The sequence below is a fragment of the Perognathus longimembris genome, chromosome 21 (genome assembly GCF_023159225.1).
Source record: "Perognathus longimembris pacificus isolate PPM17 chromosome 21, ASM2315922v1, whole genome shotgun sequence".
Lineage (NCBI taxonomy): Eukaryota > Metazoa > Chordata > Mammalia > Rodentia > Heteromyidae > Perognathus > Perognathus longimembris.
Window position 1 is genome coordinate 27,964,428 of NC_063181.1, and position 26,721 is coordinate 27,991,148.

Consider the following 26,721-nt stretch of genomic DNA (forward strand, 5'->3'; position numbering starts at 1 on the left):
GTGTAGGTGGTGCCTTTGTATAGACGGGGTGTCTGGAATCAATCAAGAGAAAGAAGCAGAAGCCCACTAAACCTCTCTTTCTCTCTCCCTCTGTCCCTGTCCCTCTCCCCTTTCTCTCTCTCTTTCTCTCCTTCTTATCTATGATTATATTCTGCCCAACCTCATATTCAAATCTATGGATCCATTCAACCTTGGACTAAAATCTCTGCAACTATAAACCATACTGTTTTCATTCTTTCAAATTGTTTCTCTCCAGTATTTGCTACAGTGACAAAAAAAAAAAAACTAATGGAGATAATTCCAAAATTACAAGTGTGTGTGTGCACACTGTAACTGCTAATAATTAATTGTACCTATTGAGTATCTTATTAGGTGGTGGATAGAAGGATTTTTTTTAACCCTTCTAGAAACATTCTTGAATAAAAACTGGTCTTTTTATGACAAGTACCTCTTAATTGTAAGACAGGTAAGTTGGTCCAGAAATTGACCTTTCTCAGTTATCTGGACAGTGAATACCTTACCAGTGCAATAATAATGAAGAGATTTCTAAGCTGCAAAATCATGAGAGCCATGATACACTAGTGGCTTTTGCTGATTCCCAGGTAGACCTAGGAGATTTTACTTCCTGCCAGCAATTGAGCAAGAAGCTCTGGTCTTCCCACTTCTCTTCTAGTTTGATGACATCATCTCAAAGGTTTTATCACTGATTTTCAATAGTACCCACAGAATTACTTTTAATTTTATATCAAACTTAACTTTATATCATTACTTTACTTTATATCAAACAGAAATAAAATTTTAGAAAAAATAAAGCATCTAAGTATAAAACTTACTTTTCTTGAGATTGTTCTTTTAAGAGGGAGTAAAACAAGCAATGGAAATTCAAACAGGTCATTTGATCATTTTCTTGTTTTTAAAACAAAATGACTACATTTTGACACAACATGATATAACTTCTCAGTTCCATTTCAATATAGTTTTAATAAATTACCCATTAAAATGAGTATCAAAATATTCTAGGTAGATGAGGATCTTGGACCAAAAGACACATTGAGCAATGTTTTATTTCCAATTTAATTTAACACTTAATTTAGGGTTACTAAAGATAAATTAATAAGCATTAAATATGAGGACATAAATTAAGAAATACTAATTTCTATCTTGGTGCCAATGGTTTACACCCATAATCCTAACTATTCAGGAGGCTGAAATCTGAGGATTGCACTTTGAAGCCAGCCATGGCAGGAAACTCTGTGAAGACTCTTATCGCCAATAAAATACTCAAAAAGCCCGAAGTGGCACTGTGGCTCAGGTAGTAGAGCACTGGCCTTGAGAATAATGAAGCACAGAGACAGTGACCAATCCCAGAGTTGAAGCTCCAGGACCAGCAAAAAAAAAAAAAAAAAAAAAAAGAGAGAGAGAAAGATAGAAAGGAAGGAAGGAGGGAGGGTGGAAGGAAAGAAGGAAGGAAGAAAGAAAGGAAGGAAGGGAAGAAAGAAAGAAAGAAAGAAAGAAAGAAGAAAGAAAGAAAGAAAGAAAGAAAGAAAGAAAGAAATTAAGAAAGAAAGAAAGAGAGAGAGAGAAAGAAAGAAAGACAGAAAGAGAAATACTAATTTCAATAAATAAAAAATTTAATATCCAAAAATCATATGGGAATGAGAATTTTTACATATTTCCATTTGCTAGATATAGAGGTTAACCATTTGTAGGAATCTGTCTCGTATGTATCCTTCGATTATTTCTCCAGCAATTTAGGGACTGGGCTTACTTACTGGAGTTCTTTAGATACTAGTTAGACAGCTACATCACTCACATACCCCTAAAGTACCAGGCTGTAGTGTTGGCCAGCTGGCTGTGGCTTGATAACCTATTCCTTTACTATCCATCTGAGAGCAGTCTATTCTATCTGCTAATGCAGATACAAAATTCTAAAAATTAAAAACACTCTTGTGAAAATTATTTATTATAATAAGTCTTAAAATAATTGAGGAGTAGAGATATTAAATACAAAATTCAAATTCAGGAAATATATAATCATTTGATAACTGTGTTCTGTGAGGCTGAATTAAGTAGCGGTCTAACCCTAGACCAAAGTGGTTATTCCTCGCTTACTAAACATAGACCAGCAGCTTCTTTTTTTTTTTTTTCTCTTGAAGGTGGAAGAATTCCAAAAGAAATATGTCTAACTAACAGGCAAAAGTCCTAAGTTATAATAACACAACTAAGTCGTAGTCCTGAGTCCTCTAATGCCATAGCATGTTGTAGAAAATGCATCTTAAAGGAGTGAAGATCTGGAGTACAGATCTTGATTTCTAGGCCTGTCCCAGTTACTAGCAGGACTTCAAGCAGAAATTCTTTTCTTGTAGATTACATTTTGGTACTTCTAATATAAGAGAATAAAAATGATAGAGTAGATTCCAAGCACAGTAGAACAACAAAGTAATGAAATCTGAACATTCCGAGTACCAGATTCATAGTCTATAAATTATACCACCAGCTATCCCTTACAGAATGACTTTTATCTTGGTATAGCCTGGGAACCTAGTTTTATGGTTTATCTGTGTTTCTCCTCTTCAGCTTGATCCAGATGCCATTAGTTGGCCGAAGTATCAAATCTCCTGACAGGCCAAGTTCTTCTCTTTTCTGGTTCGATTCCACCCAAAAGCGTCTCAGGACACAAGAAAGAATGGTCTTTTCCTCCATCATAGCAAACTTTTGACCTTCAAATTAACATAAATTCCATTACTTTAATTACAGATACAACCAAATGTGAGAAAGAAGAAGCACTCTTACAGGAAGGAACAATTGTATAATTTTACAGAGGTTCTAAAAGAGTCAGAATCATTTTGGTTGTTTTTAAAAATGAAGATTTTGAGTACTCTTTTCTGCTTTCACTCAGTGTGTTTTATTAACTGAGGTGGGCCAAGGAATCTCTGTTTTACCAGTACAGTGAACCCTGCATACTCATCAGTTTTCTATCTCCAGATTCATCTGATCAGAGATCAGAAATGGCTGGGAGAAAGATACAGCTGTGTTGAACATGTGCAGGCTTTCTTTTCGTCATTTTCCCTAAAGAGTGTGGCATAGCAACTATTTACATACAATGTGTATGTTTATTAGATATCATGAGTAACCTAGAAACAATTTAGAACACACAGGAGTATGTGTTAAGTTATATATAAATACTACAACACTTTGTGCAAGAAATGTGAGCATCTTCAGACTGCTCTTCACAGGATGACCATGCTAAAACCAATTTCCTGAGGATATCTAGGGATGGCTATAATCAAAACAGATTCTAGTCTCATTCAAGCTTGAGAATGAGTATGTTAAATTGCTTTTCATTGGCTTTTTAATTCATTATAAATCCACCAAGTATACTTTAGTATATGCCTGTACACTGTGTGTCCAAGGCCTAAATCTGATCTCAGTTGGCTGATGTCAGCATTTTTAGAAAAGATAAGATACTACAACTACAACTTCAAGTGTTTATAATGCATGGTGAAGTACATTCATTTCCCTTCAAGTAGCCACATGGCTACTTGTTTTGGCTTCATATAGTGCAACTCTTAAAATAAGTACAAAAATAAAGTTATGCCTAACTAATCAATATAATTTCTTTTTTCTTTTTCTTTTTCCTCTTAATGGTTTTAATGTTGGAAGTAGCTTTTTATGTGGCCAGATAATCAAAACTTTGATAGGATATAGGTTACGTTTATAATGAAAACTAAAGGACATTTGGACATTGTCCAAAAGGAAATGTACTTTACCTAATTTATGTAACTGTAACCTCTCTGGTTATTTTTTTTAGCATTTTCAATTAATAATAATAATAATTTTAAAAACCTAAAGGAACAGGTGGTATGCCTCAATACCATACAGTTTTTAGTTGTGCAAGGTCCTGGGCTCAGTTTTCAATGCTGACAAATAAAATAAAATAAAAACACAAAATACATGTTGAGCATGTTGAAAAGATGGCGATGAGGAGCCATAATCAAAATACAAGAATCTTTTATTTTTCTTTCTTTCTTTTTTTTCCCCTTGGTCATAGGGCCTGAACTCTGAGTCTGGGTACTGTACTTGAGCTCTTGCGCTCAACCACTTGAGCCACAGCACCACTTCCTGTTCTCTGGTGGTCAGTTGGCGATAAGCGTTTCAGGAACTTTCCTGCCCTGGCTGGCTTTGAAGCTCAATCCTCAGATCTCAGCCTCCTGAGTAGGTAGAATTACAGGCATGTGCCACCATGCCTGACTTTAATCAATATAATTTCTAATACAATAATTCCATTCTTCTTTAGTCTCAAAACTACAACATTTAAAAATATTATTATGGAATTATGTGTTCTCCTACTGGCTGACTTGTGTGTCCACATCCAAAATTCTGAAGTAGAAAACCTGGCTCAGAGTATTTCATTCTGTGATAGCATTTAGAAATAGAATCTTAAAAGAGGATATAAGCATTAAATGGTTAAACTTCAGTTAAATTAAGGTTAAATGTGGTGGGGACTAACACAATCAGTTTTGACTAAGCACAGGTACATACAGTACAAAGACCAAGGGAAGAGTCTTCATAAACTAAAGAGAGACCTCAAAAAATAAATAAATAACCAACCCTGTTGACACTGACTATAAAGAAAAATAAATATCTGCTGTTTAAACTGCCCTGTCTATAGTACTTTGTTAGGTCAGCCCTAGCAAAACACTATAAATTCTCACAGTAATATTTTAAAAACTATAATGTAAAGAGGATGGACTCAAATTTTTAAGACTTTTGTGTATGGGAAATACAAAATCACAGCTCATAAAAAGGCTTGTTGGGCTGGGAATATGGCCTAGTGGCAAGAGTGCTTGCCCCGTATACAAGATTCGATTCCCCATGTATACAAGGTTCGTATACAAGGTTCGATTCCCCATGCACCACATATACAGAAAATGGCCACAAGCGGCGCTGTGACTGAAGTGGCAGAGTGCTAGCCTTGGGCAAAAAGAAGCCAGGGACAGTGCTTAGACCCTGAGTCCAAGGCCCGGGACTGGCAAAAAAAAAAAAAAAAAAAAAAAAAGGCTTGTTAAAAACCTACTGTCACATGGAGCTGGAAGGTGAAACATATTTGTGCGCACACAAACCTATACAGTTCCGAGGTCCAGCAGAGAAGGGCACATAGGCGTATGGGTGGCGTCTTTGGGCATTCTCAGGAAAGAACCGCTCTGGCTGGAACTCCTCCGGGTCTGGGAAGTGCTTTGGATCTCTATGCAAAGCATAGGGAATGATGACTGCTTCTGTGCCTTTCCATATCTTGTAACCCGCTGTCAAGATATTAGTGGATAGGTCAAAAAACAAGCACAAGTCAGACATGGGACTTCAGGTCCACTCTCCCATCTACTGTAATTACAGAACACTTACCCACTTCACAGTCTTCAGTAAGACTTCGGGCAAAAAAAGGGACAGAAGGAAAAAGACGCAGAGTCTCCTTAATGACACATTCGAGATATTTAAGCTTCTTCAAGTCTTCTAAGGTAGCAAGGCGATCAGACTTCCCTGTATAAAGTCAAAGTAGAAAGAGAAAATGACCTGGCTATGAGAGGCTCATGTCTATAACCCTAGCTACTCAGGAGACTGAGACCCAGAGGATCAAGATTTGAAGTCAGTCCAGACACAAAAGACCCAATCTCTAACTAACTCACCAGCAAAATGCCAAGGTGGAGGCATGGCTCAAGTGGCAGAGCACTACCCATAAGGACGGAGGAGGAGGAGGAGGAGGAGGAGGAGGAGGAGGAGGAGGAGGAGGAGGAGGAGGAGGAGGAGGAGGAGGAGGAGGAGGAGGAGGAGGAGGAGGAGGAGGAGGAGGAGGAGGAGGAGGAGGAGGAGGAGGAGGAGGAGGAGGAGGAGGAGGAGGAGGAGGAGGAGGAGGAGGAGGAGGAGGAGGAGGAGGAGGAGGAGGAGGAGGAGGAGGAGGAGGAGGAGGAGGAGGAGGAGGAGGAGGAGGAGGAGGAGGAGGAGGAGGAGGAGGAGGAGGAGGAGGAGGAGGAGGAGGAGGAGGAGGAGGAGGAGGAGGAGGAGGAGGAGGAGGAGGAGGAGGAGGAGGAGGAGGAGGAGGAGGAGGAGGAGGAGGAGGAGGAGGAGGAGGAGGAGGAGGAGGAGGAGGAGGAGGAGGAGGAGGAGGAGGAGGAGGAGGAGGAGGAGGAGGAGGAGGAGGAGGAGGAGGAGGAGGAGGAGGAGGAGGAGGAGGAGGAGGAGGAGGAGGAGGAGGAGGAGGAGGAGGAGGAGGAGGAGGAGGAGGAGGAGGAGGAGGAGGAGGAGGAGGAGGAGGGAGAGAGAAAAATGAGAGCAACATAGGAGCATGGGGTAATAAGGCTATCGAAAAAGAGTATATGATTAAAAATACAACTATAGCCAGGCACCAGTGGCTCACACTTTTAAGCCCAGCTATCAGGAGACCGAGGTCTGAGGATCCCAATTTAAAGCTAGCCCAGGCAGGAAAGTCCATGAGACTCTTATCTTCCATTAATCACAGAAAAAAGATAAAGCTGGAAGAGGCACTGTGGCTCAAGTCATAGACTGCTAGCCTGGAGCTAAAAGGAGTTCAGGGACAGGGCCCAAGCCTAGTGTTAGAGCTCCAGGACAGGGAAAATAAAAAACAACAACAAACTATAGTAGAATGTCAAATATTATGCATAATCAAAGAAAATAATATACTAAGCAGAAGAAATCAGACACAAATACACCCATATTGTGTATTTCCTTTTCTAGACAGAAAGCAAACATCTGGTTGCCCAGGGGTTGAGGGAATGGAGAAACACAGGGTAAAAGATTTCTTCTGAGGTGTTGAAAACACTGTGAATGTACTAAATGTCACTGAAACAAATACATTTGTTCTTATGTCATATGACATTCATTTTTATATAAAAAACAAAAGGAATTAATACTTGCCACTCAGTAGACAAAAATTTTTAGAACTAATTATAGAACTGCTCAATAAGTGAAAACACAAACAGAACAGTGATTGTAGTAAGAAAGATGGTGTTGCAAATTATGCAAGATTAAGGAGCATTAGAGGACCACAAGAGCCCACCCAATAGCTATACCCTTACGAACACATAAGATGATGCTAAGTGAAATGAACTCCATGTTATGGAAACGACTGTTATATCACTGTTGTAATTACTTTCAACATGTAATGTGAAAGCGTAGCTTCTATTATTGATGACCCTCTTGTATCCCCTTCCTGTGGTTGTACCTGAACTATCTCTGTATCTTATCTGAGTACATTGGAAACCGTGTATACTGGTATTAGAACTAGGAAACTGAAAAGAAATACCAAAATCGAGAGACACAGGGTAAAAAGACAAATGACTACAAAAACAATACTTGCAAAACTGTTTGGTGTAAATCAACTGAACAACTCATGGGGCGAAAAGGAAAGGGGGAGGGGGTAATGAGGGAGGAGGTAACAAGCAGTACAAGAAATGTATACAATACCTAACATATGAAACTGTAATCTCTCTGTACATCAGTTTGACAATAAAAATTAAAAAAAAAAGATTAAGGAGCATTGGGAAAACTAGCAAGTGACATAGCAATTGTAGAGAACATGAAAAAATGTGTTTAGGTAGGGAAGTAACAGAATTTGAACTCAGAACCTCATGCTTGGTAGACAGATACTCTTTCACTGAGCCATGCTTCCAGCTCTATTTTCCACTGGCTTGTTTTTCAGATAGGGTCATATTCCTCCTGTCAGGGTATGTACCTGGACCACAACCCACCTATTTTAGGCTTCTTGTTGTTGCTGTGGTGACAGGCATGAGCTGCTACACCAAGCTCCCTCTGTGGAGATGGAGCCTTTTTTCCCTCCCTGGAGCCATGTGCCTCCTTATTTCACCCTCCCAGATAATTTAGGATGGAAGGCAAGCAGGCACCACTGCTCCCAACTATGGGTTAAGAAGGGTTCTCATGGACTTTTCTGACTGGGCTGGCCTTGAACCATGGATCCTCCCAGTCTCAGCTTCGCAAGTCATTAGGATTGCTGGTTTGAGCCAGTGGTAGCTGGAACCTACTCATTTTCCCTATGAAATTGAATCACATACCACAATGACAGTTGGATAATTCAACTTTTTGTCCTCTAATGCTCTGAGTATGGGGGAATCATGTAATAAAGGATAACGGATGAGAATCCCTTGTAATGGACCCCAAATAGCAGGTCCTGTAAATATTTTATTTGGAAAAACTCATCTCAGGAAAAGATGTAAAATTTGAAAACTATTCTGGATGATTCTAGTAGGACTCTGAATGCAATCATGACTATCTTTATCACACACACACACACACATTAATGTCAAACTGAGGCAGAGGTTTATGCAATTATGTACCCCTAAGCCATGGAATCTTGGTAGTCACAAGAAATTTAAGAAGCAAGGAATGGATTTTTTTTTTTTAAAGAAGGACAGTCTTGACAACATGTTGATTTGGACTTCTGGTATCCAAAATTATCAAGAAAGTCAGTTTTCTGTTGTGTTAACCCTCACCATTTTAGGAGTTTGTTATAATTTCTGCAGGAATCCTTAATAAGCCTACTTCCCCTTTCTTCATGCTCTAAGGATGAGTCTGATGCCTAGAACAAGAAGCAAGGAGACAGGATGGTAGAGAGATGGAGAAGAGCAAGACTGAGACCTTGGGCCATTCCTACAAGCCTCAGCCTAGGGGTTGCTACCTCCAGATTACTTGTGCAATAGAAATGTACCTTTCACCAACGACACATACCTGCCCTTTAATTTGTGATCAGTGGCAGTCGCATTTGAAAGGGCTTTCCTTTACCTTTAGAAATAACTTTACCTGCTTCCTGACCTCCCAACTCACACCATTTTTTTAACCTGCTCAAAGGTAAAGCCCTCTTTATAGGCATATACCTATTTCATATTAACTGGTTGGATGGTGAGGGCAATCACTTTGATTTGTGCCTGGAAGGTCTAGATTAAGGCAGACTGCTGAATGCCTACAAGGGATGATTGAAGAGCTTGCAGAGGGGAAAGGGGTCTCACATGAACCCTTTGTGCTTACAAGTATGGCTGTAGAACAGGTTCTCCTGGATGGTTTTTAAATGAACAACATTTGCTTGGAAGGTCATAGGACTCGCAATAGAACTAGGAAAGAGTCTAAACATACCAAAAATTTCATCCAGTTCATTATCCACTTTTTTCTGGACTTCTGGATAAGAACCCAAAAGGTATAAGGCCCAATTTATTGCAGATGCAGTGGTATCGTGGCCCTACAAACGTAAGGGAAAAAAAACAAGCTTCAAAATGGATTTTTATTGAGAAGATTAGGAGGGGGCTACATAAGGCTTTTGAATTTTCTCTGCATTTGGCAGCTGTAGTGTGACTGCAGAAGGTGAAGTGTTTTAGTGGAACATGTCACCTCAGTGAGAAGCAAACACAATCCCTTACTAAGCAGAAGCTCTTGTTTCGAGATGGCTTTTTCAAGCTGAGTACCCATAATCTGAAGGACTGAGGAGGCTGAGATCTGGGGATCCAGGTTCAAAGCCAGCCAGCCCAGGCAGGAAAAGTCCATATGACTCATCTCCAATTAAATATCTTCCCCCCAAGAAACATCAGAAGAGGAACTATGGCTCAAGTGGTAGAGTGCTAACCTTGAGAGACAGAGCCCAGGCTCTGAGTTCAAGCCCTAGGACTGGTACATACACACAACTGCCAGTGCTTCACAGTAGCACGCATTGCAGGAACTAGCTGATCTGTGCTAACGAGGTGGGCAGACCAAGGCATCTTGGTGAGATAAACCTTTTCAAGAGGCTGAATGACTGACTTTGAGGAGTCAACATGACAGGTCTATATCTCTCTCCTTTTTGGCATTGCAATATAGCTTTGACTGTTGACATAGAACTTGCATGTGGTTCTTAGCAGTATTCTCCATACCAAGAGGTTGAAAAACAAATCATTTAATACTTGTTGAGTGTTAGCCAAATATTAAATATAGCCTAGAAATGAATCATTGCAGAAACTCCAGGAAATTTAAATTCCTACTATTCATATTTGAAGGAGTAAAAAAAAACATAACAAATGACTTCCACACTGGACAGACAGCCTAGCAGAAGTAAAAGAAGGAACTTAAATCTTAGAATGTCTGCTGCTGAGTCATCCATCTTGTGAAAATCACCTTTCAAAAGAAGGAAGTTCATCTATTTCTCAATTAAGTGCTGAGTATTGTAATTTCTTATGATAATATAAAAAAGTCTTTCTTGGCTTGCAATGCTAAGAATTGACTGTGGAATTTAGCAAGTGAGGCAGGTATTTTATTGAGGTACATCCTGAGTTATGGAATCTGTTTATGATGCCAGAAAGTATCCTGAAAATAGAGAATACCTCAAACATGAAGGTGTCAACCTCTTCTCGAATATCTTCATGGCTTAGTTTGTTTCCATTGTCATCAGTCACACTTAAGAGTAAGTCAAGAAAAGCCTTGCGTTTGGTTTTGGAGGGGACAGAGTTGCTGTTAGCATAGCTGCATTCGTCTGCTGCCTTCATTTCATTGGCCCGTTCAGCAATGACCTGTACAAGTTAAATGACAATCATGTGAGTTTGTTTGGACTAGCTGAAGGCTACATTTTCCTATGAAGGCATAACAGCTTTATTCAGCTTATTTTTTCCAAAACTTTCCTACCCTTTCCAGTCTTATAACCTGGGTTCTTATAAAAAAAAATCCAATAAAGATTTCTATTAGGATTTAGAGCATTCTTGGCTGGGAATGTGGCTCAGTGATAGAGTGCTTGCCTAGCATGCATGAAGTCCTGGATTCCATTCTTCAGTACCACATAAACAGAAAAAGCCAAAAGTGGCACTGTGGTTCAAGTGGTAGAACACTAGAAGCCAGAAATGGAGCTGTAGCTCAAGTGGTAGGGTGTTAGCCTTGAGTAAAAATAACTGAGGGACAGCTCCCAGGCCCTGAGTTCAAGTCCCAGGACCAGGACCAGTACACACACACACACACACACACACACACACACACACACACACACACAAATGCCAGAAAAATGCATCATTTTCAATGCCAAATTTGTAATCTTTCTGTCATGGGAATGATTTAGTAGAGTTACTAAATTATACCCTAGAGATTTGAATGCTCTAATGAGAAAAAATATAAGTGGAGGAGACAAAGCAATTATCATGCAATAGACTCATTATAAATAACTTTTAATTATCTGTTATGTTAGAAAAGAAACAACAGATGGGTGAGCCAACGTGTCCTGTATGCGCTGTCCTGGGGGCCTGCAAGGCTCATTCTCCCATCTTTCCACTGGCACCCTATCAAGACCTTCCCCGATCATGGCTGCCCTCACTGCCTCCCTCCTAACCCTCCTGCATTCTTCTTATCTCCACTTACCAACTAACCTTCCATCACATTTAGACCTCAGTATCTTTCTCCAGCAACTTTGTCCCATCCTGCCTGGAATTCATTAATGACTGATTTTAATAAGGTGTGAAATTTAAGGAGAAATGTAATTATAAAATGCAACCTGTTTGTTATTTCTTCAGGTGATTAGATGGCAACAAGTTCAAGCCAATATCACACTCATTTACCACCAACTGCTCTGTGTGTGTGTGTGTGTGTGTGTGTGTGTGTGTATGTGATTTGATCTGTTGGTGGCAGGGATTTTCTTACTATAAGGAAACAATTCTAATACATCTTAACCAAAGTTTATAGCAAAAAATACTTTCTTAGTACTTTAAATTATAACTTTGTACTTCTGTATATTTTCAAGTAATTCTTGCTTTTCCAAAACAAACTTTCTTTCTTTCTTTCTTTCTTTTTGGGTTGGAGAGGGGATTCTAGGATTGAACTCTTGACTCTTTGCTTGATAGCTAGCTAGTTACTTTATTACTTGAATCACGTCTTCACATCTCTTCTAGTTATTTTTATTTATTCAGTTATTATCTCTTTAGTTATTTTTCAGATTCTGTCTCATGTTTTTGCCCTGGCTTTAGGCCAGGGCCTATGCCTCCTACATTTCAAGAATTACATATATAAGCCACTATGCCCAGCTTCTTTACTGAGATGGGAGTTTTACTAAGTTTTTGCTGGCTTCAAACCATGTTCCTTATGATCTCTACACTCCCTGTCAGTAGCTGGGATTATAGGCATGAGCCACAAATCCAAGCCTCATAAGCATTTCTTTAACACAGTGACTAATATTCAAAGCAAAATCCCTATCTCTTGGTTATTTTTTCAGTTTGAAATAAAATATTAGTATTTGGCATTTTTGTGCATTAATATATATTATATTATATGCTATTTATGTTATGTATTATATTATATGTATTATATATATGAATATATATATATATTACTTTCAATGTCTTTGCAAACTCTCCAAACAGCCTCCAAAGATTCATATCCACAGTTCTTGAACTCCTTATCCTTCCACCCAGCATCTTGTTGGTAAGTGTTTATAATCTGTATTACAAATACTCTTTTATAGATGACTAGCCTCTGGGAACCTACTCTGCTTCCAACATTTGCTACAGTGTTTGGCATTCGGAAAGTACTGGGTCAATACCGCTTGATTATGTCATTTGAATGTAGTCATGTCAACCACTTTTCCCCCTCATTCAATTCCACTTTTATTTTTATGGGACTCCCCCTATTGGCCTTCTTTGGGTATATTTATGATACACAAAACAATTCCGGAAAAGGATCATGGTGATAGTGGCACATATTTAAAATGCTTCTAATATAACAAACTTATACAAAAATAGATATCATCATGAATTTCAGGGTAACTATATTTTACCACAAGAAAGCATCAGTGACTTACACTGTTGGTAAAAGTATGTAAGATCTTAAGTCCTCTTTTATGCTCCCAGCCTTCTTTAAACATAAGGTACCAAAGATCAAGCCAAAACCAAGGCATCTTCATTCTCCGATGTATCATATCACTCATCCTGTAAGTATAGAATAAATACATCACCCCTCATGTTATTTGATCTCACATGGTTTACATGAAAGTAACACCTGAGAATGGTATAAATAATGTCCAAGTCTACTGAGGCTTCATGTTTAATGGTAAGGGCTAGGCTATAGCATATTCAATAAAACATCTATTTATCTATCTTTTTATTTAGCTATACTCATTCCTCTTCACAGGCATGAAGAACACACTATAAAATGCTATTCACTTATAGATGATCTGTGCTTGTGTTTCTCTAAAATGCACTTACAACTTCCCAAGGCTGTCTGCAGTTTTGTATCTAAAATGCAAACAAATTCAGCCTTCTTTAATAATCCACCCATTTAGTGCAGCAAAAGCAACTAGCTGTGTTGCAAGGCACATTAAATAATTGCATGTTATATGGCTGCCCTGAGCACACCACTCTCATTTCCAGTGACAGAACAGAAGGACTTGTTCTCCATCTCCGTTAGGACTGGTCCTTCCCAGAGGCTCTTCTTGATTTCTCCATCCACACAACACATCCCTGTTCTCCCATCAGTCTCAACTTGATCCTCACTTCCTAAGCCAGTATTACAATTCATAAGTTTATACTGGTTGATTCGATGCCCACTTCCACTATTTTGTTTAATACTATAAAATTAGTTAGCACCTTGTACAGTGCTTGACATATTACACATGTCTAATTAATATCTGTTAAAATGAAGCCAAATTGCAGTGGATTTAAAGATACATCACACCCTAATAGCTAAACAACTGTAAGCAATTTTAAAGTAAACATCAATTGCTTCAGATACAAAAATAATATTTACTCATTGCTGAAAATATAGGAAAGAAAAATAAATACCAAGAAAAGCAAAATGCTATAGGAAGAAAAGATAATACTTTGTATAGCTTCATATAGTTTTTTCCTATAAATGATTTTATATGCTAGTAGTTATCATACTGTAGACTTTATTTATTTTGCTATTTAGTATTGCAATGGAATTTCAATATTTCAGAAAATAATTTTAAATTGTTGCATAATCTTAAATTGTTGCATAATCTTAAATTGTTGCCATGGATTATATAACCATTCTTATACTACTAAAATACATGCTTAGGACAGAACAAGGAAAGGGGAGGCATTGAACAAGATGCATCGTACTCATCAAGTGATATGTTGAACTGAAACCTCTTTGTACAACTGATTAAATAGAAAAAATTAAAACTGAAAATAAATAAAGACACAGTTGGGTCATTAGGTTAATTTTTAATTTACTTTCTTATTTTGCTGTTTTGGTTTAGCTTTGCCTTGTTTTGTGTTGTGCTGTATTGTGTTGTTTTTGAGATAGCATCTTGCTAAAAAGCTCCGGCTGGCTTATACAGCACAGCTGATCTTGAACCCACCATCTTCCTGCCTCAGTCTCCTCAATGCTAAGATTATATATTTTATTTACAATAAAAATATACAACACAGACACAAGCAATTAACAATATTTGAAAAGCCTAACTCCATCCTAATTTAATAATTGAAAGAACTCCATTTACCTATTAACTGCTCGGACATACTCAGAATCACCATTACTTTGAGCACCAATATTCTTCCCCATTGCTGTTTCTGTAAGATACAGGTGAAAGGCAGGTATTTATCTACTCAGGTTTACTTTTCAATAGCAGGCAGTACAAAGACATGAACACTGTCCTGTTCTCCCACATTTTCTAATTGCTCTTCTCCTGTGTTCTTCTTTTTGTAGTTTCTGTTTCTCCTGCTTTCGGTTCCTGATCTTTCTCTTTACTTTTCCAACAAGCTGGCTGAGGTGCTCTTTTCACTGCCCTAGGAGTGGCTGCTGCCTTTAGGGTAGCTAATTTATTAGCCACGAGGAACCACTGACCCATTTTATTTATTTCATTTGCCTTCCTAATGAACGGTTATTTTCTATTTGAGCCATTTTAGCTCTACACCATTGCTTGAGATACAAACCAATCAGACTTACCACAGATTATGTCTAAGGCACAAAGTGTGATGGAGAAAAAGCAGTTAAATGCTTCTTGATCAACGTGTTTTTCAAGTTTTGTAACCAATATATTTGCATGTTCATTCATGACATCAAAAAAATCTTCCAGGATTGTAAAATGGAAAGTGGGTGTCAACATTTTTCTCCTGGAGCGCCACTTATTTCCGGTACTAAAAGTACAATACAGTGGTAACAAATTTTAAAAGGAGTGATATCTAAAACAAATAGCCCATGAATGTGACCAAATGTTTTGGTGAGAATGGCAAATACAGATATATGCAATAGTCATATACAGTTACAAAATGCCAATCTCTTGGACATTGTTGTATAAGACAGATAGCTAAAATAGAATTGGTAAAACAGAAGTCTTTCGGATTTTTTCCCCTGATTTCTAATTTCTGAGTTTCTATAAATAAGATTTTTTTTCCCTTCTTCCAATGAGTACCTTAGTCCTCAGATAACTACAATGTTCCATAACTCTACCTAATTCCCACTGTTGGAATTTTCCAAACTCCCTTACACATTTACTGTCTTTGACTTGCTGAGCCCTCTCAGCACATAGGCTGGAGTCCTATTTCTGCATGACAGGTCAAGGTGGAAGGTGAAGGTCATTGTGCTCTGTGCACTTCTCTGGGGGCTGATTGCCATTGGCTTTTCAAGATTTCTCTGCTCTAACTCCTTTACTTTATTGCACTTGAACATCAAGATTTCCTACTTCTTGAAATGCTAGTGATACTCATCATTAAATACCACAGATTAGATCTACCCTGGACTTCTATATGTTAAAGGCTTTCCAGCCTTCTTAGTTCTTCTTGAAAATAATTTTGCTACAGAAAAATTATTTTCTTTCAGTTGCAGAAATAACATACTGTAAAGTAACTCTATCTACAAGATAGCTTTACAATATACACTGACCTACCTGGTAAGAAGCCCAAGGCCAAGCCATGGTTCTAGGAACTTGTACATGAAAGACTTGTCAATTTGCTTTGAACTGCTTAAAACCACCTTCAAAAGAGAAAATAAAAATACTTGAGAGATATAGACATGAAAGAAACAACTATAGCACCTACTTAGGACATGACCATTTTTTTAAGGTTTTATTTTCTCTAGTTCATTTCCATTGCTGTGTCTTAAAGAACTCCCACTAGAGTTTTGATTATATGATTGTCAAATTCAGGAACTAAATGGAAATATGTAAAATAAAAAAGATGACTCTGGTTCTTGCATGAACTAGGAGCCATGTGGAGAACATTTAGCAAAGACTGGGAGAAGAAAAGAAGGTGGCAGGATAGCCATCGCCATGAACAGCGTCGGGGGGGCTTGCACAGACATGAAGCGTGAGTACAACCAGTGTTTCAACCGGTGGTTTGCCGAGAAGTTCCTCAAGGGAGATGGTTCCGGGGACCCGTGCACCAATCTCTTCAAGCGTTACCAGCAGTGTGTTCAGAAAGCAATAAAGGAGAAAGAGATTCCTATTGAAGGACTGGAGTTCATGGGCCATGGCAAAGAAAAGCCTGAAAATTCTTCTTGACCTTGCTTGTTACCTTGAAAATGGATTCCTCATATTAGGAAATTAAGAAGAGTTTGGACTTTGTCACCTTAAGGCTATGAAGTCAGCAATGCAATTTAATGAGTTTGGGAGGAAGTTGTTTCTTCCTCCCATTTGTAAAAGATGCTGCTTTGAGATGATTTCTCACGTGCTTTGGCATGCAGGAACTCAGTGTGCTAAATTGAACAGTCTTTTGGGATTATGATTACAATATATGGTCTGGAATCAACTTCAAATATAACTTCGACGTGAATCATGATAAGCTAATCAAGATGATTAGGGCTCCTTGAACTTTGATTTCTGCTGCCAAAGGACAGTACATACACAGCATGGGGGTCATTGTTCATGAAAGCAATCAGGACTATTATGTTTCCTCAGGGAGCTAATGCTCTATAAAGGGATCCAAGCAAAAGTTTCAATCAATTGTTGAGAGCATGGATTTTCTTATATATAAAACATTTAATGTTGCTAATGGCTTGGGTTAACAAAGAGGAAGACACAGCAAGAGGTGTCTGATTTAAGATGCGAATGCTTCAAGACCATTGAAATGAATACTGTCTCAGTTCACAGCAAATAACTGAATTATATTTGGAATGGCTACAGAAGAACCTAAATTAAAAAGATTTCGCTTTTAATGGCTTCCATCAGAATTAGTCAATCTGCATTATAAACAGTCAAAATGCATCTGGCTAAACGTAGGAAATGGGTACTTTGGTTCATTTTCATTTGCCTAGCCTATTTTATGTCTATAATCATCAATATGGAATAAATTCTAACATTCAGTTTTTATTGTTTACACTTTATGGTACATCTAGTACCTTGCTACCCACTGTGTCTCACACATATACTGCAGAGAAGTTTATCTTCTATAACTTAAAGGTGAAGATTTATTAAGTGTAGTACAGAGTAACAGAAACCTGGTGGTGACACACACCTGTGATCCCTTGTACTCAGGAGAAAGAGGCAAGAGGATCAAGATTTTAAGGCCAATCTTGGCAAAGTTAACTAGACCCTGTCTCAAAAAACAAGGGTTTGGAAAAAAAAAACTCTCTAAGTGTTATTTCCATAGTAAGTCTGTATGAAATCTCTAAAACATATGTTCTGGTAACAAAAGAATGTCAGGATCAAGTGAGCGTTTACATACTTTATAATGTCATGTAGTCCCCACAAACTGCCTATCTTAAGGATGTACTAAGAAATATTTGTATTCTCTTAAACTTTACAAGACTGTCTCATTAAGCTCTGAAAATAAATTATAAGCCAACAACAAAAAAAAGAAAAGAAGGTGGCAGGTTGCCCTCACCAGAGTAGTGGAAATTATGGGTTTATTCTTAGATAAACTGACTCTGAGGCATTCTGACAGCAAATGGAAGTTCAGGATAAGAGCTAAGGTAAGGAAGGCAGGCACTGATGACTGATGCCTATAATCCTAGTGACTCAGGTGACTGAGACCTGAGGATCTCAGTTGGTCAGAAAAGTCTGAGAGATACTTATCTCCAGAGTGGTGCTGTGGCTCAAGTGGAAGAACACAAGCCTTGAATGAAAAAGCTAAGAAACAGTGCCCTGGCTCTGGATTCAAGCCTTCCTGACAGCACCTATGCGCCCATGCACACACACACACACACACACACACACACACACACACACACACACGTGAAGGCATACATTTGAGCATATACTTAACACTGGAAATCATGAAGAGAGCTAGATTTCCTAGAGTCGTGATAAAGAAGAAGGAATGAACATAGGATTGAGCACCGATGCTCTCGGGCTTCTCACTCAAGTCCTCTGCGACTTGGACAGATATCTACCTACACGACACCACAGTTTCTTGTACAAGGCCTAGCAGCCACGTATGGTTCCCTCGCCGTCTTCTCTGAACTAGACTCGAGTGTGGGAAAAGGGAAATTCTAACCTTTCTTCCACAATAACTAAGAAAGGTGTGTCTCAGCACTAATTTGATGAAGAGAAACTCTGCTGATTCTGCTTTTGTTACCTGGCCATGGCCTTTTATCTTCATATTACAAGATAATTTCCTCAGTAGCACAGGAATTAGTGCAGAGACCCAAACTTTCTGTAGACTGAGGAAAGTATCAGCCCAGATTAATCATGTATACCCTAAGAATATTAAATTTATCACTTGTAGAAAATGACACCCTCAGCACCTTGAGAGAAATACATTTGTTAGTCATCCATTTTAGAATCTTAGACCTGTGAATGACAGATCTCAAACAGTAATCTTACAGAATACTTATTGTTCCTAAAAACTATAGGACAAATATATTGAGACCTGAGGAAAACAATGTAAAAGATATATGGAGGTAGAGATGACCCTTTGCTTGAACTGCTTCTCAAGAACAGCAAATGTGAATAGCACAGCTTAAAATGCTTAATGAACTCTCTTTAGTTTTAGTCAAAATGAAATTACACTTGTTCAGATAAATTGTGCCCACTCTTAAATACAAAGCAAAACACCTAAGCCATTTAATCCCATACTTACCTCCACATTTTTTGCCTCATACAGAGCCACCAGGGGCAATGGACCAATCCAGAGTTTAAGCAACGGCTCATGTCGGTATTCCTCTGTGTATTCAATAATCTGCTGGAAGAAGTCTAGAAAAGAAGTATTGCATTTTTGAATTCAATCAATACAAGACTTTAGTTCATAGTGATATGCAAATGTTCACTATTTCATTTCTATGTGTATAGTAACTATGGGAATTATTACCAAGCAAGCGCCAGTGAGCATGGATTTAAACTCCTTATACTATTTTTAATTCTTCTATACTTCTAAAGTTATTTCCAAATATGTATTACTACCACAGATACAAATGCAGAACAATGGTGTTAGCTATAGTAGAATAATTATTCTTAGGCTCTAATGTGCCCAAATCTGCACCCTTAAAAGAAATGATTACTAAGCCTGAGATGGTGGTACATGCTTATAATCCCAGCTACAGAGAAGGTACAAGTAAGAAAGTAAGAGGATCACAGACTGAGGTTAGCCCCTGGAAAAGAAAATGTAAGATCCTATCTAAAAATTAAGTAAGCAAAAAAAGCAAATGATGATGATGATGATGAAGATGATGATGATGATGATGATGATGATGATGATGATGATGATGATGATGATAGTATGGCTAAATGGTAGAGAGCTTTCCTAGCAACTGCATATGAGACCTGGAGCTCTATCCACAGCACCAGAAAAGCAAATACGCAAACTCATTGCCTTGTGTCACAGAGTTAATACACAGTGGAACTTGACATTATACCAAAACTCTAGAACATGGTTTCGCTGCTTCAGAATGTCTTTTGGATAAAACAATTGCCAAAATTATTGTGAAAGGGCCTAGATAAAATATTGGAAGAATGCCAAAACATCCTACTTTGTGTTGATGTGTGTGTGGTCTGCTGTGGTCTGATGTGACAGAAAGCCCAGAATAGTCTGAATGTGGTTTAAAGCTGTCAAGGCCAACAATGGAAGCATCTGGGGAAGGCAGGCATCCATCCATTCATTGGGAAAGCAGCATATGAGTTCAAAGATCAACTGGAAGTCATGTGGAAATACTCAAGGTCAAATCACTAATGTCGGAATCCGGACTTTGCCCACCAAATGAAAGGTTTAGCCTTCTGTACTGAAGTAGCATTGCTTAGAAAATGATGGTATCTTTCAAGTTTCTGCTGCCCTCAGCTTAGTTGAGCTCAACACTGGGCATGCAGAAGACCCCAGTGAATGCTTGATTGGCATTACAGGGCTTATTCTTGTCAAGTTCTACACAGTAATCTAGAAACTTTGGGTGAATTAATTTAATTCATTAAAAAAAACTTTTGGAATAGTTCCTTTTTCTTTCTCCTTCCTTCCTTCCTTCCTCTCTCCCTCCCTCCCTCCCTCCCTACCTCCCTCCATCCCTCCCTCCCTCCCTCCCTCCCTCCCTCCCTCCTTTCCTTCATTCCTTCCTTCCTTTTTCTTTTCTTTCTTTTTTTTGTGGAGGTTCCAGAGCCTAACCTCAGAAACTGGGCACTGTCCTGAGCTTTGTAGTTCAAGGCTAGCACTCTACCACTTAAGCCAGAGCTTCACTTCTGGATTTTTGGTGGTTAATTGGAGGTAAGAGCCTCACAGTTTCTTGCCTGGGTTGGCTCTGAATCACAATCCTCAGATTTCAGCCTCCTGAGTAGATAGGATTACAGGAATGAGCCATCAGTGCCTAGCCTGACTTAATTTTACAACTGAGAAAAAAAAAGCCTTTAACTTAGAGATTTAAATATTTACTTAGGTAATTCAGTTATAAAGCTGAAAATTGAGCAGCAATTTTCTTGATGTCAAGATCCAGTTTGCATTGCTGAAACAAAAAGTCAAGTTATGAAAGTTTTCTCATCACTTGGGAAGTCACAGCAAGGAGAATTACCTTAAACAGTTCAATGGGCTCACAGGTTACCTTAACACTGATCCTCCTTATTAGCTAATGCTTTAATTTGTGGAATCCCTGAAAGAATATGTGACAAGATTTTCCAAGTATAAGGGTGTGGATTGGAAAGAGACTTCTAGGTTTGAACTATAATCCCAAAAGAAACTATCCTAATTCTATAATTTCTGTAGGTCCTAAAAATCCTAAAAAATCAAAACACAGTATGTCTGGAAAACATATCTGAAAGAAATAATATAAAAACTCCTTGAAGGACCTTTTACTATGACCAGGTTTGGATTTAAAGCTTTTATTTCATACTGTTCACTAATGGTCTATAGGCTGTAATTAAAAACAAGATCTTTAAAGATACTTACATTTACTTTAAAAGGGATTTATTTGAAAAATATATAAAACTGCAGAGGAACATTTCATACGCATTTTCATAGGTGTTTCATAGTTTCATTTCGCACAATAGAAAAATAACATACACATTTTTGCAATCATAAATACTCAGGTATATTGACAAGAGTTGCATGCATCTAACTATATTAATAAAACTATATTCAAAAGGCAATATAGATACATATATGTGACCATTATTAGAAACTGTGCACATGGCTTTCTAACCATAGACATAGGAAATACCACGGCAGAAAACTGAAGTGACATGATTCAACATATCAAAACCCACAATGATAATGAGTTACCACTACATGTGCAGATAGACACCCAAAGAGCCAGAAAGGTTGAGAATTTTCTCTCCCCCAGATACAGGTGTAAAAAGAGACAAGTGTACATTTATTGAAGATGCTGCAATATTTTTATAAACACTGAAAGTTAGTAGCCAAGTCACCTGAGGTCTGCCTAGCAGTGGTGGGAGACGCCTTGTCTATTTTCCACAGTGGAAGACAGCAGTGGGGGTGCCAGGTTTGAAGGCAGGGGAGCTTTTGTGGCTTTGCAAGCCAAGACTGGAAAACAGGACAAGCTTTTAAGATCTGAGCAACTCCAAATGGGAAAAGCAAAACCAAAAGCAGGATAGGCATTTGCTGCATTCTGTGTGAAATCTAAAGAGTTCACTAAAGGATATGAGGGCCCTAAGCAAGTTTGACAAGTACCCAATGGGAGGCCAAATGAGAAACGGGAAGCCAGTTTCTATCAGATGACAGATTCTGCCATCATTGCATTCAGCATCTCAAGTACTGATGTTCCAGGTCTAGGGGAAGCTAAGCCTGGGGAATCCGGGCTCAGGATGTGGCACCCGGAGTGTGGCACCAGGAGGGGGTTCTGGTCTCAGTCGAGGGTCAAGGTGCCACACAGCTTTGGGGTTGGGTTGTGCTGCCTCCCACTCCCTTAAATACGTTACCTTTCCCGCTGGATTTAAACATCAGAGCGTGTCCCACCAAGGGGTAGGCGCGGCCCGCAGTCGGGATGGGCCTCATCTTCTGCCATTTCTGTGCGTAGTTCACCAGCATCTGCAGAAGGTGGAGGAGGACGGTGGCGCCGGCCAAGGAGAGGGCGCTGGCTGCTCCCCAGAGCAGCAGCTTCGACCCAAGGAACCCCAGCCAGAGCCCAGTCATCTCCCCAGCAGCCTCCTGTCTCTCTGGACTAGGACTGGGAGGGCGGGCTGGGGGCTGAAGATGGAGTGTCCTGCCCGGGCCGGGCGGCTGGGCTTCCCCTCCAGGTCCAACTCCAAGTTCAAGTGCACGGACAGAGGCGGGGAGGCGGAGGGAGAGGGAGGAGCTTTGGGATCTGGGCTGGGAGCCCTGAAAAGAGTAGGCCCCAGGCTCTCTCCCTGTTTCTTCCTGGGGCCATGGGCACAGCCTCGACACCGCCCCACAGCGCCTCAGAGACCTGGAGCGACGGCCCTGGGGAACCGCGTTTCCAGCCCAAGGAAGCAAGGGGGTTGAGATCACATCACACAGAGCTGCGGGAGCCAGCGTCATGCGCACAGGCCTCCTCGGGGTGAAAGCGAAAGAGGGGAGCCCGCTCCGAGCCCGCTGGTGGGGGAGGGTGGACACCCGAGAAAGCCCTCACGGAGCCTCGTGGACCAAAGGAGGACGCGCCTAGGGTGGTTTGGGAGGGAGAGGAGATTCGAACTAAAAGTCGCCGGCCCCAGGAGCCCTGTGCCGCCCTCCTCCCCTCCCCCCCCCCCCCCCCCCCCGCCTCCGCGTAGACTGAGCTAGGAATGAGGAACACTCATGTCAGGCGTGCGGGGATGTTGGCTGTAGTTGCAATCTTGTTAGGATCACAACGGGGCAGCAGTTGGAGGGAAATTCCTAGGAGCCTGGGAGCGCTAACCTCAGCCCTGGGCGCTAGCTGAGGGGGCGGGGCGGGTGTTGGCCGGCGCGCAGGCGCCTAGTGGCCCTGGCTTCCTGCCACAAGGCCCAGAGCAGTGCCCTGGTTTTGACCTTAAGCGACACCGCGGGAGGAGAGCCACCTGCTAATGTGGGCCAGACTGGGAAGCAGGAGAGCTACGGGAGGTTTAGATTAAGTACTTCTGTAATTACATTTATTTTTTTAATTTAGGGCCTGTGCACTGTCCCTGACCTTCTTTGCTCAAGGCTAGTATTCTAACACTTGGAGTCACTGCTCCAGTTCAGGTTTTCCGGTGGTAAAGTCTCACAGACTTTACTCCCTGGGCTGGCTTTGAACCCTGATGCTCAGATCTCAGCCACCTCAGTAGCTAGGATTACAAGTGTGATCCACCAACTCCAGGTACAAGGGCTGTTTAATGTGCAGAAAATATGCCTAATACTTTTCTCCTACTTTGTGTTATTTTCTGCTATCTTTTGTATGTGCTGATGTGGAAAGTAATACATGGGCATTAAGTGAAAAAAAATAAAAAAGATGGCAAGGTTTATAATGTAATATATATAATTACATTCTTTTGGGGGGGCTATGCTGCCTTCTTTTCCTTTTGTGCATTATAAATCATATCAACACTAAGGTCATATCCAGTATAATCCTCTTTCTATAATTACATTCTTATCAAGTATTTTATTAATACTGCATTCACATATAGAAGCAATACATTATATTGTTTATGTAGCCATATATTACATACAATTGACATAATACATTACTATTAATAGTGGGTTAAAAGGTTTCTCTCAAGGTGCAGTGTCACATGCCTGCATTCACTCAGGGTGCGGTGGCACACACCTGCAATCCCCACACTCAAGAGGGAGATTTTGCAGGAGGATAAAAAATTCAGGGCAAGCCTGGGGTGCACAGTAAGACCCCTTCTCAACAAACAAACCAGAATAAATAGTGGGAATGGAGAAGGGAAACTGACACTCCATTCTGTTCTGTTGAATCACTTTGATACTTCTTTTTTTTTTTTTTTTTGGCCAGTCCTGGGCCTTGGACTCAGGGCCTGAGCACTGTCCCTGGCTTCTTCCCGCTCAAGGCTAGCACTCTACCACTTGAGCCACAGTGCCACTTCTGGCCGTTTTATATATGTGGTGCTGGGGAATGGAACCTAGGGCCTCGTGTATCCGAGGCAGGCACTCTTGCCACTAGGCTATATCCCCAGCCCTTGATACTTCTTAATTTAAAAATTTCCTCTGTTTTATATAATGACATTTGTCTTGTGGGTTTTTGTTTCCTCCTTACTAAGTGGTTGTGGGTGAGCTGTAAGGTCAATTATAGCCAAAAAATTCAAAGATATACCCATATCTGACTGGCCACTAATCTACCCAGACAACAAATAGCAACAAGCACTCCCCTCAGTAAAGAGAACAGATAAGAGCCCTGCAGAGAAATGCTTCTAAGGTAGGAGGGGTGGGAGGCGTTCTAAGCCATCAGTGTCTCTAGTCTGAGCACTGGGTCACTGACAATACAAGGTCATGTGCACAGGTAGAGTGGAGCAACCTATTGGAGACCTGGCTTAAAAGTGTTTCTTCTTGTCTAGGGCACTTTGTATGGAAGTGAGGTGAGGAGATACTTCAGTATTCAGTGGGAAGGGATAGAGAAATAAAACCCTGCCTCTTTGTTCCGCCAATCATCTTAACCCAAGTGTCTGGTTAGCAGTCACGAACTCTTGTATGATGGTGGAATGCAAAATCTCAGATAAAGCAGGTAGAAGGCTAAGAGTTTTAGAATTGCATATCATGGCCTTCTTACAGGACAGCCTAGTAACAACTCCAGGCACTGACCACAAAATGTAACCATGTTCTTTGTAGCAAATTTTTGTTGTTGTTAATGTGAAGGCACTCGATCCACCACATTGGTCACCTCTTTAGATTGTCAGCTTCATGATACTAGGCCGGAAGTGTCTCTTGCTTCCCCTCCCCAGACATGGGCTGAGTGTTCCAAGACACCCTTTACACTCACAAGATCTTTCTGTGGTCAAAGTCTGTGCTTTGTATTTTCCACTGCTTCAAATAGGTGCTTTTGAAGGTTAAAATCAAGAGTCACAATGGATTATAAAGTACAGAAAATCTTTGAAAATGTTGATACTTTCATTTCTTAAAAATGTCAGCCACTTGATATGACTTCCCAAATGAAAACTTTTATGCAAACACATTTCTGGGTGAATATAGAACTCTCCTTCTCTCTCTCTCTGTATATATATATATATATATATATATATATATATATATATATATATATATAATACATACACACAGGTATGTACATATATTAGAACATATATATTCACCCAGAAACATATAAATCTGGAATATTACCTAACAATATGTAATATACATATATTACATTATATAATACATATGTTATAAATTATATATAGAAACCATATAGAGCTATATTATCTGCAGATTTATATAGATCAAATCATTAAAAACTTTGTCATCAAAGTGTGTGGACAAAAGTAGTCACATTTTTGAAGCTACAACCAGGTCATACTATAAAATATGTGCTCACCTTGCATGTACTTGTGTATACCTTCTTAACCTCAGTGTGCCTGTGAGGGGATCTATATTGCTGCATGCAGTATTTCCTTTATTTTCAAAACTTAATATGTTCCATTATGGATTTGTTTCAAACTTCTCTGAATAGCAAGTCTTGTATCATTGCTTTTGATATGCATATTTATTTATTTCTATTGAATACCTGTCAAGGAGTAGATTTGCTTCGTAAAATACATAGCTTTAGTAGTAACTGCTAATTTCGAAAGTTGTACCAGTGTCCGAATCTACAATGATTCTGATTGCTCCATGTATTTGCCAATTTTTTGGTATTATCTTTAAAAAAAAAATAAAGCTATTCAGTTAGGTGTATGCAAAATTGAAATTTTAATATTCATTTCCCTAGTGGTTCATGATGTGAACACATTTACATAAGATTCCGAAAAAAGTGCCTATTAAGTGGTTTCACATTGAACTAACACATAGTGATCGGAAACAACTCCATACTTGTAAAATTAAAAGAACAAATTACTGTATGTGTTTGTGATTGTAAGTCCTTTGACAAATGCATAGTGCAAATATCTCCTCCTCAGTAGCTTGTTCATCATTCTATTCATGATGTTTTTGTATGAATAGAATGCTTTAAAACTTAAATTTATTACGTTCCTATTATGATGTCATGTTCAGAATACCTTCTTCCAACACAGAATAAAGAAAGAAAACCCCCCACATTAATTTTTATAAGCTAAATACTTGTGTCTCTAATATTTGGACCCAACTACTTAATTAATGTCTTTGTGTGAACATGTGCACAAGGCAGAAAGGTATCCATTTAAAAATATGAATATCCAGTTCACCAATCTTTTTTTCCCAAATTTTTATTATCAAACTGATGTACAGAGAGATTACAGTTTCATACGTTAGGCATTGGATACATGTCTTGTAC

At 39.4% G+C, this 26,721-nt stretch overlaps 2 protein-coding genes across 2 annotated transcripts; one reads left to right on the forward strand and one right to left on the reverse strand.

The window, feature by feature from the left end:
• Positions 1 to 1,942: 1,942 nt before the first annotated feature.
• Positions 1,943 to 22,591, reverse strand: LOC125339439 (cytochrome P450 4V2). Its single transcript, XM_048330587.1, has 11 exons — positions 22,268 to 22,591; positions 18,999 to 19,111; positions 15,869 to 15,954; positions 14,929 to 15,119; positions 14,483 to 14,552; positions 12,821 to 12,947; positions 10,371 to 10,556; positions 9,157 to 9,259; positions 5,401 to 5,535; positions 5,124 to 5,303; positions 1,943 to 2,720 (listed from the first exon to the last, which is right to left on the reverse strand). The coding sequence occupies exons 1-11, from the start codon at positions 22,479 to 22,481 to the stop codon at positions 2,548 to 2,550; spliced, it is 1,578 nt and encodes a 525-aa protein (XP_048186544.1). The 5' UTR covers positions 22,482 to 22,591; the 3' UTR covers positions 1,943 to 2,547.
• On the forward strand, positions 16,250 to 16,684 carry LOC125339440 (TP53-regulated inhibitor of apoptosis 1-like). Its single transcript, XM_048330589.1, has one exon. It carries the CDS (start codon positions 16,250 to 16,252, stop codon positions 16,478 to 16,480), a length of 231 nt encoding a protein of 76 aa, XP_048186546.1. The 3' UTR covers positions 16,481 to 16,684.
• Positions 22,592 to 26,721: the final 4,130 nt, after the last annotated feature.